This window comes from Callithrix jacchus, chromosome 8 (assembly GCF_049354715.1).
Source record: "Callithrix jacchus isolate 240 chromosome 8, calJac240_pri, whole genome shotgun sequence".
In the NCBI taxonomy this organism is placed as follows: Eukaryota; Metazoa; Chordata; class Mammalia; order Primates; family Cebidae; genus Callithrix; species Callithrix jacchus.
This window is the reverse complement of record NC_133509.1, coordinates 26,943,695-26,956,585: the sequence shown is the minus strand read 5'-3', so window position 1 is coordinate 26,956,585 and position 12,891 is coordinate 26,943,695. Positions and strand designations below refer to the sequence as shown.

The 12,891-nt window shown below is 43.3% G+C and overlaps 1 protein-coding gene across 1 annotated transcript in view; it reads left to right on the top strand.

The window, feature by feature from the left end:
• Window positions 1-5,771, top strand: part of LOC103790940 (uncharacterized) — a 38,095-nt gene extending 32,324 nt beyond the window's left edge. The window contains exons 15-18 of the mRNA XM_054239541.2: window positions 1,609-1,681; window positions 2,658-2,821; window positions 3,475-3,526; window positions 4,075-5,771. Coding sequence (XP_054095516.1) covers window positions 1,609-1,681; window positions 2,658-2,821; window positions 3,475-3,526; window positions 4,075-4,231 — 446 coding nt within the window. The 3' untranslated portion in view covers window positions 4,232-5,771. The remainder of the gene's footprint in view (window positions 1-1,608; window positions 1,682-2,657; window positions 2,822-3,474; window positions 3,527-4,074) is intronic.
• Window positions 5,772-12,891: the final 7,120 nt, after the last annotated feature.

Sequence of the window (12,891 nt, the reverse complement as noted above, 5' to 3'; positions counted from 1 at the left end):
CATAGAGGAGGGACCCTGGGCCAGTCTCCTGAGCTCCATCCAAGTTGCTTCTTTTGTTTGTTACTCAGTTTTGTCATCTGTTCGTAGGATACTATAATAATGCCTACCTCTGTCAATTGCTGCACTGAATTAGATGGCCTATTTATTGTAACTCTCCCAGGACAGTTGTTGGCACAGAGTAAACAGTCTATTAGTTTTTCTTATTTTGAGATGGAGTTTTGCTGTTGTTACCCAGACTGGAGTGCAATGGCGCGATCTCGGCTCACCGCAACCTCCGCCTTCTGGGTTCAAGCAATTCTCCTGCCTCAGCCTCCTGAACAGCTGGGACTACAGGTGCGCACCACCATGCCCAGCTAATTTTTGTATTTTTAGTAGAGACGGGGTTTCACCTTGTTGACCAGGATGGTCTCGATCTCTTGACCTCGTGATCCACCCGCCTTGGCCTCCCGAAGTGCTGGGATTATAGGCGTGAGCCACCACACTGGGCCAACACTGTCTGTTAGTTCTTCATTCTACTGTGTCTAGCATAAGGGAAACTTTATTAGTCTGTGCATATTTGTTTTATGGCCTTATGAGAGGCTCCAGACCTCCTTAATTCCACAATGATGGTTTTATCAATGGTGTTTTATTCCACGAAACATATGTGGCCATGACATGACTAGGACTTTCTGAATGAGAACACAGATGGGAAACCCATGGAGTTGGAGGTCACCGTATTGCAAATGTCTCTCCTTCCGTGATGGATTGTGGTCTTTGGAACAGGAGGCAGCATCTGTTCAGTTGTAAAGGACAGGAAGGAAGCTGTGGCAGGAGGGAAGTTGTTGGAGAGGAAAGAGCTCTGGACTAAGAATGAAGGTCCCCAAGCTGTATCTTCAGCAGTGTTCTTAGGAACTGTCAGGGAGCAATTGATTTCTTCTTCCTGACTTTCTCTGTCTCCATCTGCAAAGGCAGGTAAATTTCTCTCTCTCCATCTGCCAAGGCAGACATCTTGCAGTGTCTGAAGCATTCAAATGTGTGAGCACTTATGACCGCTTATCACAATGAGATAAAGCCCCACGTTGTGTGGTGTTGGAGAAAGCACTTGATGTGTGGGCATTTGGTGGTAGGAAGTGGTTCAGATTGGAGCATTCCCCATGGAGAGAATGTCCCTGAATAACATAGCAGAAGCCACTTGGCGGGCCTGTGAAGTCACCTGATGTGCAGAGGATTGTGGGACAAGTTTGTTTATCCTCTCCTAAGAGAAAGAAATAGGTTGTAAATATGAGATGTGACGGGACGCCAAGCCTGTCCCTGGGAATCAGATCTGTGTCACGATGGTGGAGACAGCTTCCAAAGTCCAGAGAGAGGCTGCAAAAGCCTCCAGTGATGTGGGAGCAGAATGTCTTTTCAACATTTGGCCTCATCTTGACGGTGAGCCTCCTGATCCAAAATGCATTGCCTGGTGGATCAGGAAAGCATGCCAGGGCATTTTGTTAGAGAGAAAACATGAGAGCTTTCAGTAGAACAGAGACCCATACAAAGATGTTCATGTCCCTGTGCACATTGGGCTGACTGTCCCTGCAGAGTGTGAAATGGGAAATAACTGAACGAACACATCTGTACTTGCAGAAAACGACAAAGATGAGGATGAAGATGTTCATGTCACGGAGGCTGAGAACATCCAGGAATCACGTGCCTCCAGGTAACACTGAAGAAGTAGGAGCAAGTAATGGGTGGTAAAGTATGGAAAAGGTCTAGAAGCACACCCTTTCTGGCATCTCCCATGGTCCAAAACCTGCCTTCCCTTGTCCACAATATGTTCAATTCAACCCAACTTAGACACAGGGTGTGGCAGCTGTTGTGGTTCTTTGTATGTGCTGAGTGCCATGTCTGAATTATACAGGGATAACTGAGTCTTTTTTCTTCTCGGCTCCTTTGTGCCCAGTGTAAGGAATACCAGCTGCTGTCTTTCTCTCTGGTTCCCATGGCAGCCATGCTGTGTTGCAGAGAGGACAATGTTGTGGGTGATTTGTGGCACGTGTATAGATTTTAATTTCTGACTCCTTCCAAGATGGGAACCTGCAATCAGATGAGCCAGGTGAACTCAGCAAACAGGGATTTTCTGGTTTCGCCTGTTCTCCCCACTGTGTTTAAACCCAGGGAGAGACACATATCTGCTTTCTGCCCATTTGTTGTGAGTGTGTTTGCTAGGATTTGTGAAGAGAAGAAATTCACAACATAGACATATTATATCAAAATACTGGAAAAAGTAGGCCCTTAATACACCAGATCTAGGTGTCTGAAGTGCCTCAAGAGCTGTGTCCACTTGAATGCCACATGTAAAATTCAACACAACTTACGCGAGGTGGTTGAAGCCCCATGTTAGTTCTCGTGCTGCAAGTCATGATGAGAGTTTACAGGGAGAGTCTGGGTGGCCTGCAGTGGCTCATCTGTGGCACATGCACTGAGCACATGCTGCTCATTTGTGCTCTGTCCCCAGGGTAGTCACCCTCCTCCCTGCATTTAGAAGGGATAGTTTTTTTTTTCTTTTGAAGGAGAAATGCCTTTGCTTTCTGTGACCACTCCATTCTGACTTCTATCAGATCAGCTGGGAGACTTTGTTGTCTAATCCGTGTTGGTTTAATCTTCTGTCATTCCTGTCCTGCATGGCTCATCAGGAATCTGCAGGAGTCTGTGGAGGAGGAAGCCCCCGAGGAGTCCTGGGATGAAGATGATTCGACTCTCTCAATTCCTCCTGGCACATTTGCCTTCAATGAGCCTAACAGGACCAACTTGCACTCATTAGAGGAACAGCAGGTCAACTTGGCTCATGATGTAGATAGTGAGTACTCTGTTTTGAAAGTGGTAAAGCTCCACTTTGTGTCCCAGATAGACCCCATAGTCTTTGTGCATTGCTCCCCTGGCTGCGCTGAGAGTTGTCATCACTGTGGGCTGAGCCTATCCATCAGTGCAGATTTCAGTCACTCTGGATTCCAGTCTGAAGCACAGGCATGGGGAGGGTCAGTGAGCTTTGCTCTCTCTCTAGTCTCAGTTTATGCTCATGGCACCCTGGACCAACTGTCAGGACATTGAAACCCAAGGTGGGTGTTGCAAACTCACACCAAGCTATGCAGCACATGCCCACGAGTTGTCTGTGAATCTGAATTAAATGTCTCTTGCTGGCTACCAAGTTCCTCATGAGTTTTGTTTTCCAAGCATGTCTGTGAGGTTCTTTCCTGCTTGTACAATCTTGGCATAACTGTTTGTACAAACTTGGGATAAACGTTCCTACCAGAATAGGGACGTTTCACCATTGGTTCTGAGATACAAACCAAGGAATCTATCATGATTGTACTTGAGACCTCCTGAAGTCTCTCTCTCATGTTATCCTGTTGTCAAGCTGAGGAGTCTGAGGTCCCTGTGCAGGGATTAGACAGTGAACTGTTATGGGTGTAGTGCAATGGCTAACTTTGTTCCTATCTGAATTTATTGCAGAGATTAAAAAGGACCAAGAAGAGGAAGAAGACCAAGGCCCACTGTGCCCCAGGTAACTTTGAGCAACAGTGAACAGCTAATTTTGTGTTGACACCTGGAGACGCCAGGTCCAGGTAAAACAGAGTGGGCTGACAATATCGATACTATCTTTTCATTGAAGCCTGAAGTATTCCTCCAAATGTCGCTGTTGGTTTTCATTGCAGTAGATACTTAGGCTTCCGTTTCTTCCTCCCCTTCCCATTTTCTAACTGCTGTAGGTTGACCATACTTGTTTTTATGATCAGTGTACGCTGTGTGTCCTGAGGGTACTGACTCAGAATGTCCTTTTACTCCCTCATCAGTGTGTCACCTGGACGGTTCACTGAGCTTACTTTCTCTCTCTTTCTCTCTCTCTCTCTCTCTCTCTCTCTTTCTTTCTCTTTCATTCTTTTCTACCGTACTCTTGTCCATCCCAGCATAAGGCAATAGTTTGTTATGTCATTAGTGGATCTATGTGTTTTCTTTATCAACCATTTACTTGTGCTACCCATGAAATCTAGTTGCAGCTCTTCGGTGTCTTATTTTCCCTGACTTATTCTTCGGTTTTTCCTCCTTTTTTAGGCTCAGCATGGAGCTGGTGGAAGCAGAAGAGCCTGAAGTCTTCTGGTACTCACTGGATATATTGTATTCAACATATACAGCTCATCTTGAGTTTTATTACACATGCCAGGCTTACACATATGCCATTTTTTATATGCAGAAGAGCATGTTCGCTTGACTTTGGACATGGACAGTAGATTTCTTACTCTGACGGTGATAGGACTCCACCTGATCTCCCAGGTAGGGGTCATATTCCCACACTAAGACAACGTGTCACATGGGACTCTGCCGGTGCAGAGTGTGAGCAATGCCATGTTCTTGCTGAAAATGCTTAGCCTGAGGTAATCTCCAGACAACTTCCAATGTAGAACAGTGAGCGGCACAACTGACCTGTCTCCTTCAGACAGCCCAGGTCACCACAAATCACACAACTGAAAGGAGAAGAGATGCTTTGGGTTGAAAAAGAGTAAAAAGAGAATGTAGCTACATTTCTTTAGTTCTTTTGAACCCAAAGTGTCTCCTCACCTTTTTGTTGTTGTCATTGATGGTGGGGAAATGGGCTTGTTTGTAGAGGATAGGTCAGCTCTCCGGCTCAATGGTCTGTACTCTGAAGTTGTCTGAAAATGTCCTCATGCTTAAATTCAGCCTAAGTGTTTTTCCGGGAACACTGCAGTGTCATTGCTACATCACCCATCTGCAGGTAGAGAAGGTTCCATGTGTCTACCACCATGATCGTGATACCAGCACTGTTCCACCATTTGTCTATCACCATGATCGTGATGCCAGATCTGTACCTTTCAGAGACACCTTATTTATGCGGATATATATATTCAGAGACACCTTAATTATACGGATATATATATTCAGAGATACCTTATTTATACAGATATATATATATATATATATATATATATATATATATATATATGGAAGTAATTGGAAAAATGGTTTTTAAAAGTATTAATATCCTGTATTCAAATGATCATCCCTCAACATTTTATTATTCATTAATCATCCCTGGCTGTGTCAATTATTGTATTTGCATCTCTACACTGGAAATTTTATATTTTTACTGTATCTTTGCTTTTGCTGGTTTCTGTTGTTGAACCAAAAAAATTCCCTGCCTGCATTTCAATTTTTGCCAAAGTTAATTTTAATCTATACAATGAAAATTTTTTTCTTTAAGATAAGACTGTCAGTGCATAAGGCCACAGCAAAACAGAGCCTTTGTTTGCTAATTTTTAAGCCTTTGTTAATTTCTGGCTGACGAGAGAGGTAGTTTATTTAATTAGCTGCTAATATCTATTCAAGTGAGCAGCCAGATAAATGTCTATCAGACTAAGGATGTGCAAAGCCCAGGTCATTTTCTTTGAGTCTTTTAAACTATTTCAGAAGAGAAGGGAATAGGCAGATTCCTTTAGAGAATACACTAAAAGACACAACCGTTTTTCAGAACAGAATAGAAAATCCATTAAAATGCACGAAATATTTTCTCATGAAATGTAATCTCTCTAAACTTAGCCATTATATGAAAGTCAATTCTTAATATACCACACTACATTGACTGTTGACGTTCATAAGAATTCATTTTCATGTTTGTTATTTGAAAAAGCAAAAGGACTGTAATCCTTTCTTTTCTTTGCCATGATCATTTTAAGATTGACGATTTTTTTTTCAAAATAAAATTAAAGATTTTAAAGATTGAAAATTGACATTAAAATTTATCTTCTCAAAGCAATGATGTGTAACTCAGGCTGTCTTATTCCTGTTTGTAGTGTAAGTGTCAAGTGCTCATTTAACCATTCTTTAAATGTTTCAAATTACTGGGAACAAGCCACGTTCCAGGGTGGTTTGTTTCTTTTGTTTCCGTTTTTTTTTTTTTGTTTTGTTTTGTTTCCTTTATTTATTTTACTTTAAGTTCTGGGTTACATGTACAGATCTTGCAAGATTGTTACACAGGTATAAGCATGTTATTTTGGTTTGCTGCCTCCCCCCTGTCCCACGTCACCTACATTAGGTATTTCTCCTAATGCTATCCCTCCCCAATCTCCCCACCCCCTGCTATCCCTCCTCTAGCTCCCCCACTGCCTGACAGGCCCCAGTGTGTGATGTTTTCCTCTCTGTGTCCGTGTGTTCTCATTGTTCAACACCCACTTATGAGTGAGAACATGGCGGTGTTTCCTTTTCTGTTCCTGTGTCAGAATGATGGTTTCCAGTTTCATCCATGTTCCTTTAAAGGACATGAACTCGTCGTTTTTTGATGGCTGCATAGTATTCCATGGTGTATATGTGCCACATTTTCTGTATCCAGTGTATCTTTGGTGGGCATTTGGTTTGGTTCCAAGTCTTTGCTATTGTAAGCAGTGCTGCAGCAAACATAGGTGTGCATGTGTCTTTATAATACAATGTTTTGGCCAGGCACAGTGGCTCAAGCCTGTAATCCCAGCACTTTGTGAGGCCGAGGTGGGTGGATCATGAGGTCAACAGATCGAGACAATCCTGGTCAACATGGTGAAACCCCAGCTCTACTAAAAATACAAAAAAATTACCTGGGCATGGTGGCGCGTGCCTGTAATCCCAGCTACTCAGGAGGCTGAGGCAGGAGAATTGCCTGAACCCAGTAGGCAGAGGTTGCGGTGAGTGGAGATCACGCCATTGCACTCCAACCTGTGTAACAAGAGTGAAACTCCGTCTCAAATACATATTTCAATGTTTTATAATCATGTGGGTATGTACCCAATCATGGGATTGCTGGGTCAAATGGTATTTCTATTTCTAGATCCTTGAGGCGTCGCCACACTGTCTTCCACAATGTGCCTGAATATTAGATCTTTCTTTAGGTTTAGAAAGTTTTCTGTTATTATTTTTTTGAAGAAGCTTTCTCCTCTGTGCTCCTTCTCAACCCCCTATTTAAGGCCAGTGAATCTTCGATTTTCTCTTTTGAAGCCCTCTTCTAGATCTCTTAAGCATTCTGTGTTCCTTCTCATTATTCTTTTCTTTTTTCTCCTCTGATTGTATTTGAAATAGTTTGTTTTCATGCTCATTAATTCTTCTGCTTAATCAATTCTCCTGAGACTCACTAAGGCATTTTCCAGCTCCAGGATTTGTTTGCTATTTTCTATTATGTCAGTATCCTTGTTAAATTTTTCTGATATAAGTTTGAATTGTTTCTCTTTTCTTGAAGTTCATTGAGCTTTCTCAAAATAGTTACTCTAAGTTACCTGAGAAGTTATGTGTTTCCATCACCCCAGGGTTGGTCAGTGGTGGCTCATCTGGTCTATTTGCTGGGTCATATTGACTTCAGTGTTCTTGATACTGTTGATATTTGTCAATGTCTGGGCATTGAAGGATAAGGTATTTATTCCAGCCTTTGCAGTCAGGTCTTGTTTGTACCTGTCCTTCAAAGGGCCTTCCAGGGATTCAAAGTGGGCTGACCAGTTCCCTATGCCAGTGGTCACTAGAGCCATTTTTGTTCTAGAGGGCACCTAGGCCCAGGTACACTGCAGTGTTTACAGATGCCCAGGTCCCCAGCACTCTTGGACTTGGGGGAAGATCAGTGATTGTTCTGTGGGTTCCCAGGTAAAGGCTCTGGCTTACTTCCTCTATTTTCCCCATGCAAAAGGAATCTCTCTGTAGGCTACACTGCCTGGAGTATGGGGAGGGGTGATGCATCATTCCCATAGCTGCTGCAGCTGCTGCTCTCATACTGGCTGTGACCTCAAGTCCAGCGTCTTCCAGACCTAAGCAACATCAGGTTTTGCCCAAGGAGTGCTCTGGTCACTGCAGCCTGCCTGCCCCTGACATTTATTTGAAGCCCAATTACTTTCCAGTGATAAAGCTGAGCAGAACTTTGGTGGGCTCTTCCTCCTGGGGCAGCTGATTCCCTTTGGCCCAGGGTGAGTCTAAATGCTTCTGTGGACATCAGCCTGGAATCAAGTGCTGTTGGGTTCTGTTCAGGGTAGTGTTTCACTATGGCCAGACTGATACTGAGTTTGAATATAAAATCTTACACTTTCCCCCTTGTCTCCAAAAGAACTTTTCCAAAAAGCATTTTAAAGGTTTTATGTCAATGTTGATGGAATGACATACTCTTTGACTCAAGGGTCTTAAATGGATTTTTAGTTTTGATGCAGTGTGACAGAACACTGTTTTTAAAGTCTGATCTACAGCCCTCATTTACTAAAATTGTCTGTGGTGCTTATAGTATAAAAAGGCAGACTCTGGGGCCCACACCAAGTACATCTCCTTGGGTTGGAGACCAGTATGTAGCTCCTATAGTCTCCACCGCTGTTTCTAAGGTACACCAAGTTCAAGAAACATTCTTTCATATTTTCAGACTAGGGATTCTCACAAAATGACAAAGCGGAAAAACCTTAACCTTTTAAAGTTAGAGTTCAAGCATTAGACTGCACTTCTTAAACACAGTTTATCTTTCCCATTTTCTCTTTCTAGTTCTGTGTACTGTCAAGGCATTGGTGCAGAAATAGGAAACAAAGCAGTGAAAGAAGAACCATGTATTTGTTTATATCTGTTTTGCTTTAGTAATCACCAAAAAGACTTTTGTTGTCTCTCTCCCACCCTGTCCACCAGTTATATTGGCCTTCAACACATGGCAATAGCAACATTTATACATCTATATCATGCATTTATACACAGAGACATGCTGTGTCAGCACTGTGAAGACAGAGACTGGGCTTTACTATCTCTGGGGGCCTCTCCCATGCCACTTAAAAATGGGCGCAGGTTTGCTCTGTGCAACAATTTCAGCAGAATTGATCTTGCTATCAGTCTCCAGTTTCTCCAAGGTGAGATAGGATGACAAAATGGGACAGTGTATTTTAAGTGAGGTCAGTCCAATTTGGATATCATAGAAGAAAAGAAATAGGATGTGCTAGCTTAAGCCTGAGATGGTATCTGGGGAGTCACCACATTCCTGATGTGAACTCAAAGAAAACAGACGCTGCAGTGCAGACCAAAGCCCAGCCCGACTCGACCCAATAGGATCAGGTGTGGATCTGTGAGTAGTGCCCAGAGTCCCCGCCAGTACTGTCCAGCAGGGCACCGCTGCTCAGTATTGTGCTTTTAGAACCTGCCAGAGGAGCTCCAGCATTGGGACCACATGCCTCATTCATCAGAATCGGGGTCCTCTATCCACTGAGTTTTCCATCTCAGGCAGCTGATGAGGCAAGAAGTGTGCTGTTGCCAGTTCCCACACCGCTGGGGCTGTTGAGAAGCAGTATCACAAAACCGTCTATGCAAACTACACATTCTTTGCTTCATGCTGGGCCTAGTGGGCCTTGGCTAAGTGTATTCCATAGCTGTCAGAAAGGCCTTCTGCCTTTCTTCCCGCTCCACCAGGACACGCCTCTGACTCCCTCTTTTGTACCCTCCAGTGGACTTGGAGGAATGAGACCCAGATGCTTCTCAGCAGATAGGTGACCTTCTCTGAGAAATGGAGAGCTTGGACAGGCTCACCACAGGCCACAGTGTCCCACCTGACTTCCCTCCCCACCTCAACCTGGGCTTCTAATAATAAGCCCAGGTTTTCTTTGCAGAGAGGAATGGTCATTTGTGCCCCTCTGAACTTTCTGCCAGCAAATTGAGCCAACAAAGATGTGTTTTTTAGGGGGCTACAGGGGTGATGGGGAGTGGGGGTAGGTGCCTACTTCAACCACAGCTGCAAAGCCAGGCTTCCCAGGGGCTGGGGTAGGGGACACAGGGGATAGATTTTGGGTCTTCTTGCTGGGGAAAGAGCTCAGGCAGGTGTGAAAAGTCACCCAGCCACACCCCTTCTTCTATGGATCTAGAAGGCATTTCTGGGCTCTGTTGCCATTTTTATTTGAGATTCTCGGTAGGACTTGGGACTTCCTCAGTGAAGACTCTGGGAGGGCCCTAGGATCTAGCTGCTAGGATGGGGCTCCCTGCTTCACCCCTACTTTCTTTCTTGGATGATCCATGGCCTTATTGTATTAGAATTCTCCAGAGAAAAAGAACCAATAGGAGATTTATAGATGCTAGAGAAAGAGATTTATTAGAAGGAATTGGCTTATGTGACGATGGAAGTTGAGAAGCCCCAAGATCTACAGGCAGCAAGCTGGAGACCCAGGAGAGTTGACAGTATAGTTGCTGTTGGAGACTGAAGGCCTGAGGGCCAGAAGGGACGATGGTGTAAGTTCTATTCTGAAAGTTGGCAGGCTGAAGACCCAAGAACAGCAAGTATTTCAGCTCGAGTCCAAAGGCCAGAAAAGACCAGTGTCAGCTGGGCACGGTGGCTCCCACCTGTAATCCCAGCACTTTGGGAGGCCGAGCTGGGTGATTCATATAGTCAGTAGTTCGAGACCAGCCTGGCCAATATAATGAAATCCCGTCTCTACTAAAAATACAAAAAAATTAGCTGAGTGTGGTGCTGTGCACCTGTAGTTCCAGCTGCTCGGGAAGCTGAGGCAGGAGAATTGCTTGAACCTGGGAGGTAGCATTGCAGTGAGCCAAGATTGCACTGCTGCACTCCACCCTGGGCAACAGACCAAGGCTCCACCTCAAAAAAGAAAGAGAGAGAAAGAGGAAAAATAAGAAAAGAAAAGACCAATGTCCAAGCTCGAGCAGTCAGCAAAAAGAATTCCCTTTTACTCAGCCTTTTTGTTCTATTCAGATCTTCAACTGATTGGTTGAGGCCCACCCTCATTAGTGAGCACCATCTGCCTTACTCTGTGTACTGATGCAAATCTTAGCCGGAGGCTGGGCTTGGTGGTTCACTCCTGTAATCCCAGCATGTTGGGAGGCTGAGGTGGGCAGATCACTTGAGGTAGGAGTTCAAGACCACCCTTGCTGACATGGCGAAACCCCATCTCTACTAAAAATACAAACATTAGTAAGACATGGTGGCATGCACCTGTAATCCCAGCTACTCAGGAGGCTGAGACAGGAGAATCACTTGAACCTGGGAGGCAGAGGTTGCAGTGAGCTGAGATTGTGGCACCATACTCCAGCCTGGGCAACAGAGCAAGACTCCATCTCAAAAAAACCCCAAACTTATTTGGAAACTCTCTCTCTCTAATAAATTGCTTTTCTCAGAAAAAAAAAAAGAAAAGTCACAAAAACAACTGGTCCTAGATATCTTTCCTCTGCCTTCATTTTCCTGGTACAAAGAAAACATTTTTAAAGCCCAACAATAAATTAGAAAAAAAGTGAATAGTAAAAAATAAACAAAAAGTGAAAAAGACTAAAAGGTACTAAAAGAGAAGGCAAAATGAGGAAAATAAGAGAATGTAAAATGATACAAAGGTATCATATATATGACCAAAAATCAAGAGGCAGAAGAAAATATATTCATCATGATGGCTATCGGTGGTGATATTAGCCATGCCAACTAATATATTTTCTTCAATGATATCAAATAATATCAGTGCCCTTTACAGCCCGACTTTTTTTTTTTTTTGAGACGGAGTGTCTCTGTCACGTGGCTGGAGCTCAGTGGCGCGATCTTGTCTCACTCCAGCCTCCGCCTCCTGAGTTCAAGTGATTCTCCTGCCTCAGCCTTCCGAGTAGCTGGGACTACAGGCGCCACACTACCATGCCCTGTGAATTTTTGTATTTTCAGTAGAGACAGGGTGTAGCCTTACTTTTATAATAGAACAGCCTTTTAACAGGACATGGATTACAAAAGGAAGGGAACCTATATTGAGTGCTGACTATATGCAAGGCATTGTTTTAGACAGCAAAGCTGTCTTCCCATTTAATCTCTGCAATTGCTGTGTGAAACAGGCACTATTCCTGACTTAAGATTCTGACACCGAGGCTTTTATCCCTGTTTTTATTTCAGAAAGCTGTCTCATTTCTGAGAAGGCAATTTGTTAACAAATGATGTTCAAATTAATTTGCATTACTGTGGCTTCCAATTCTTTGTTCATTGAATGATGCAGAGGGATTCCTCTTGATGAGTAGGAGACCAGGGTGGAGACCTATAAAACCCTTTTGAAACTCCTTGTGTTTATTAGTCATGCACATATGCATAAGTGTGTCTTATCTGCACCCATAGAAACTTGAATGCATTTTACAGACTCACTACTCATTGAATTTTAAAGTGAATTAAAAGTTCATGTAATGGTACGTTATCAAGACATGAAAAAACTGTCAAATATTAAAGATAAAGTAATTCAAGAAATATGGATTAGAATGCATTGAAGTTTGGTGATCAGAAACACGTGCTCCAGAGATATCTGGGTTTTAAATCAAGATATTATGTTGCCTTCTACATATTAGTTCATTTTCACATTGCTGTAAGAAAATACCCAAGACTGGGTAATTTACAAAGGAAAGAAGTTTAATTGACTAACAGTTCTGCATGGCTGGGAAGGCCTAAGGAACGTTACAGTCATGGTGGAAAGGGAAGCAAACATGTCCTTCACAAGGTGGCAGGAAATCTTATATAACCATCAGATCTTGTGAGAGCTTACTCATTATCATGAGAACAGCACAAGGGAAACTGTTCCCATGATCCAATGACCTCCACCTGTTCCTGCCCTTGACCTGTGGGGATTCCAGGGATTACAACTTGAGGTGATTCAGGAGGTGACACAAACCAAACGACATAAACTAAGCTAAAATTTCCTCTTTTGAAAAGAGAAAGAAAATCTATGCCATCCTCATAGGACAGTTATGAAGATTAAATAAAATAATCTAGATTAATTAGTTGCTCTCAATTAAAATTCCCACCATTCAAGTGGCATGTGGCAATGGCAGGGGACATTTTTGGGTGTCACAACTTGAAGGGAGGTACTACTAGTGAAGAAGGAAATTATATAATAGCAATAATAGTAAACCAAACCTTATAATCTGTAG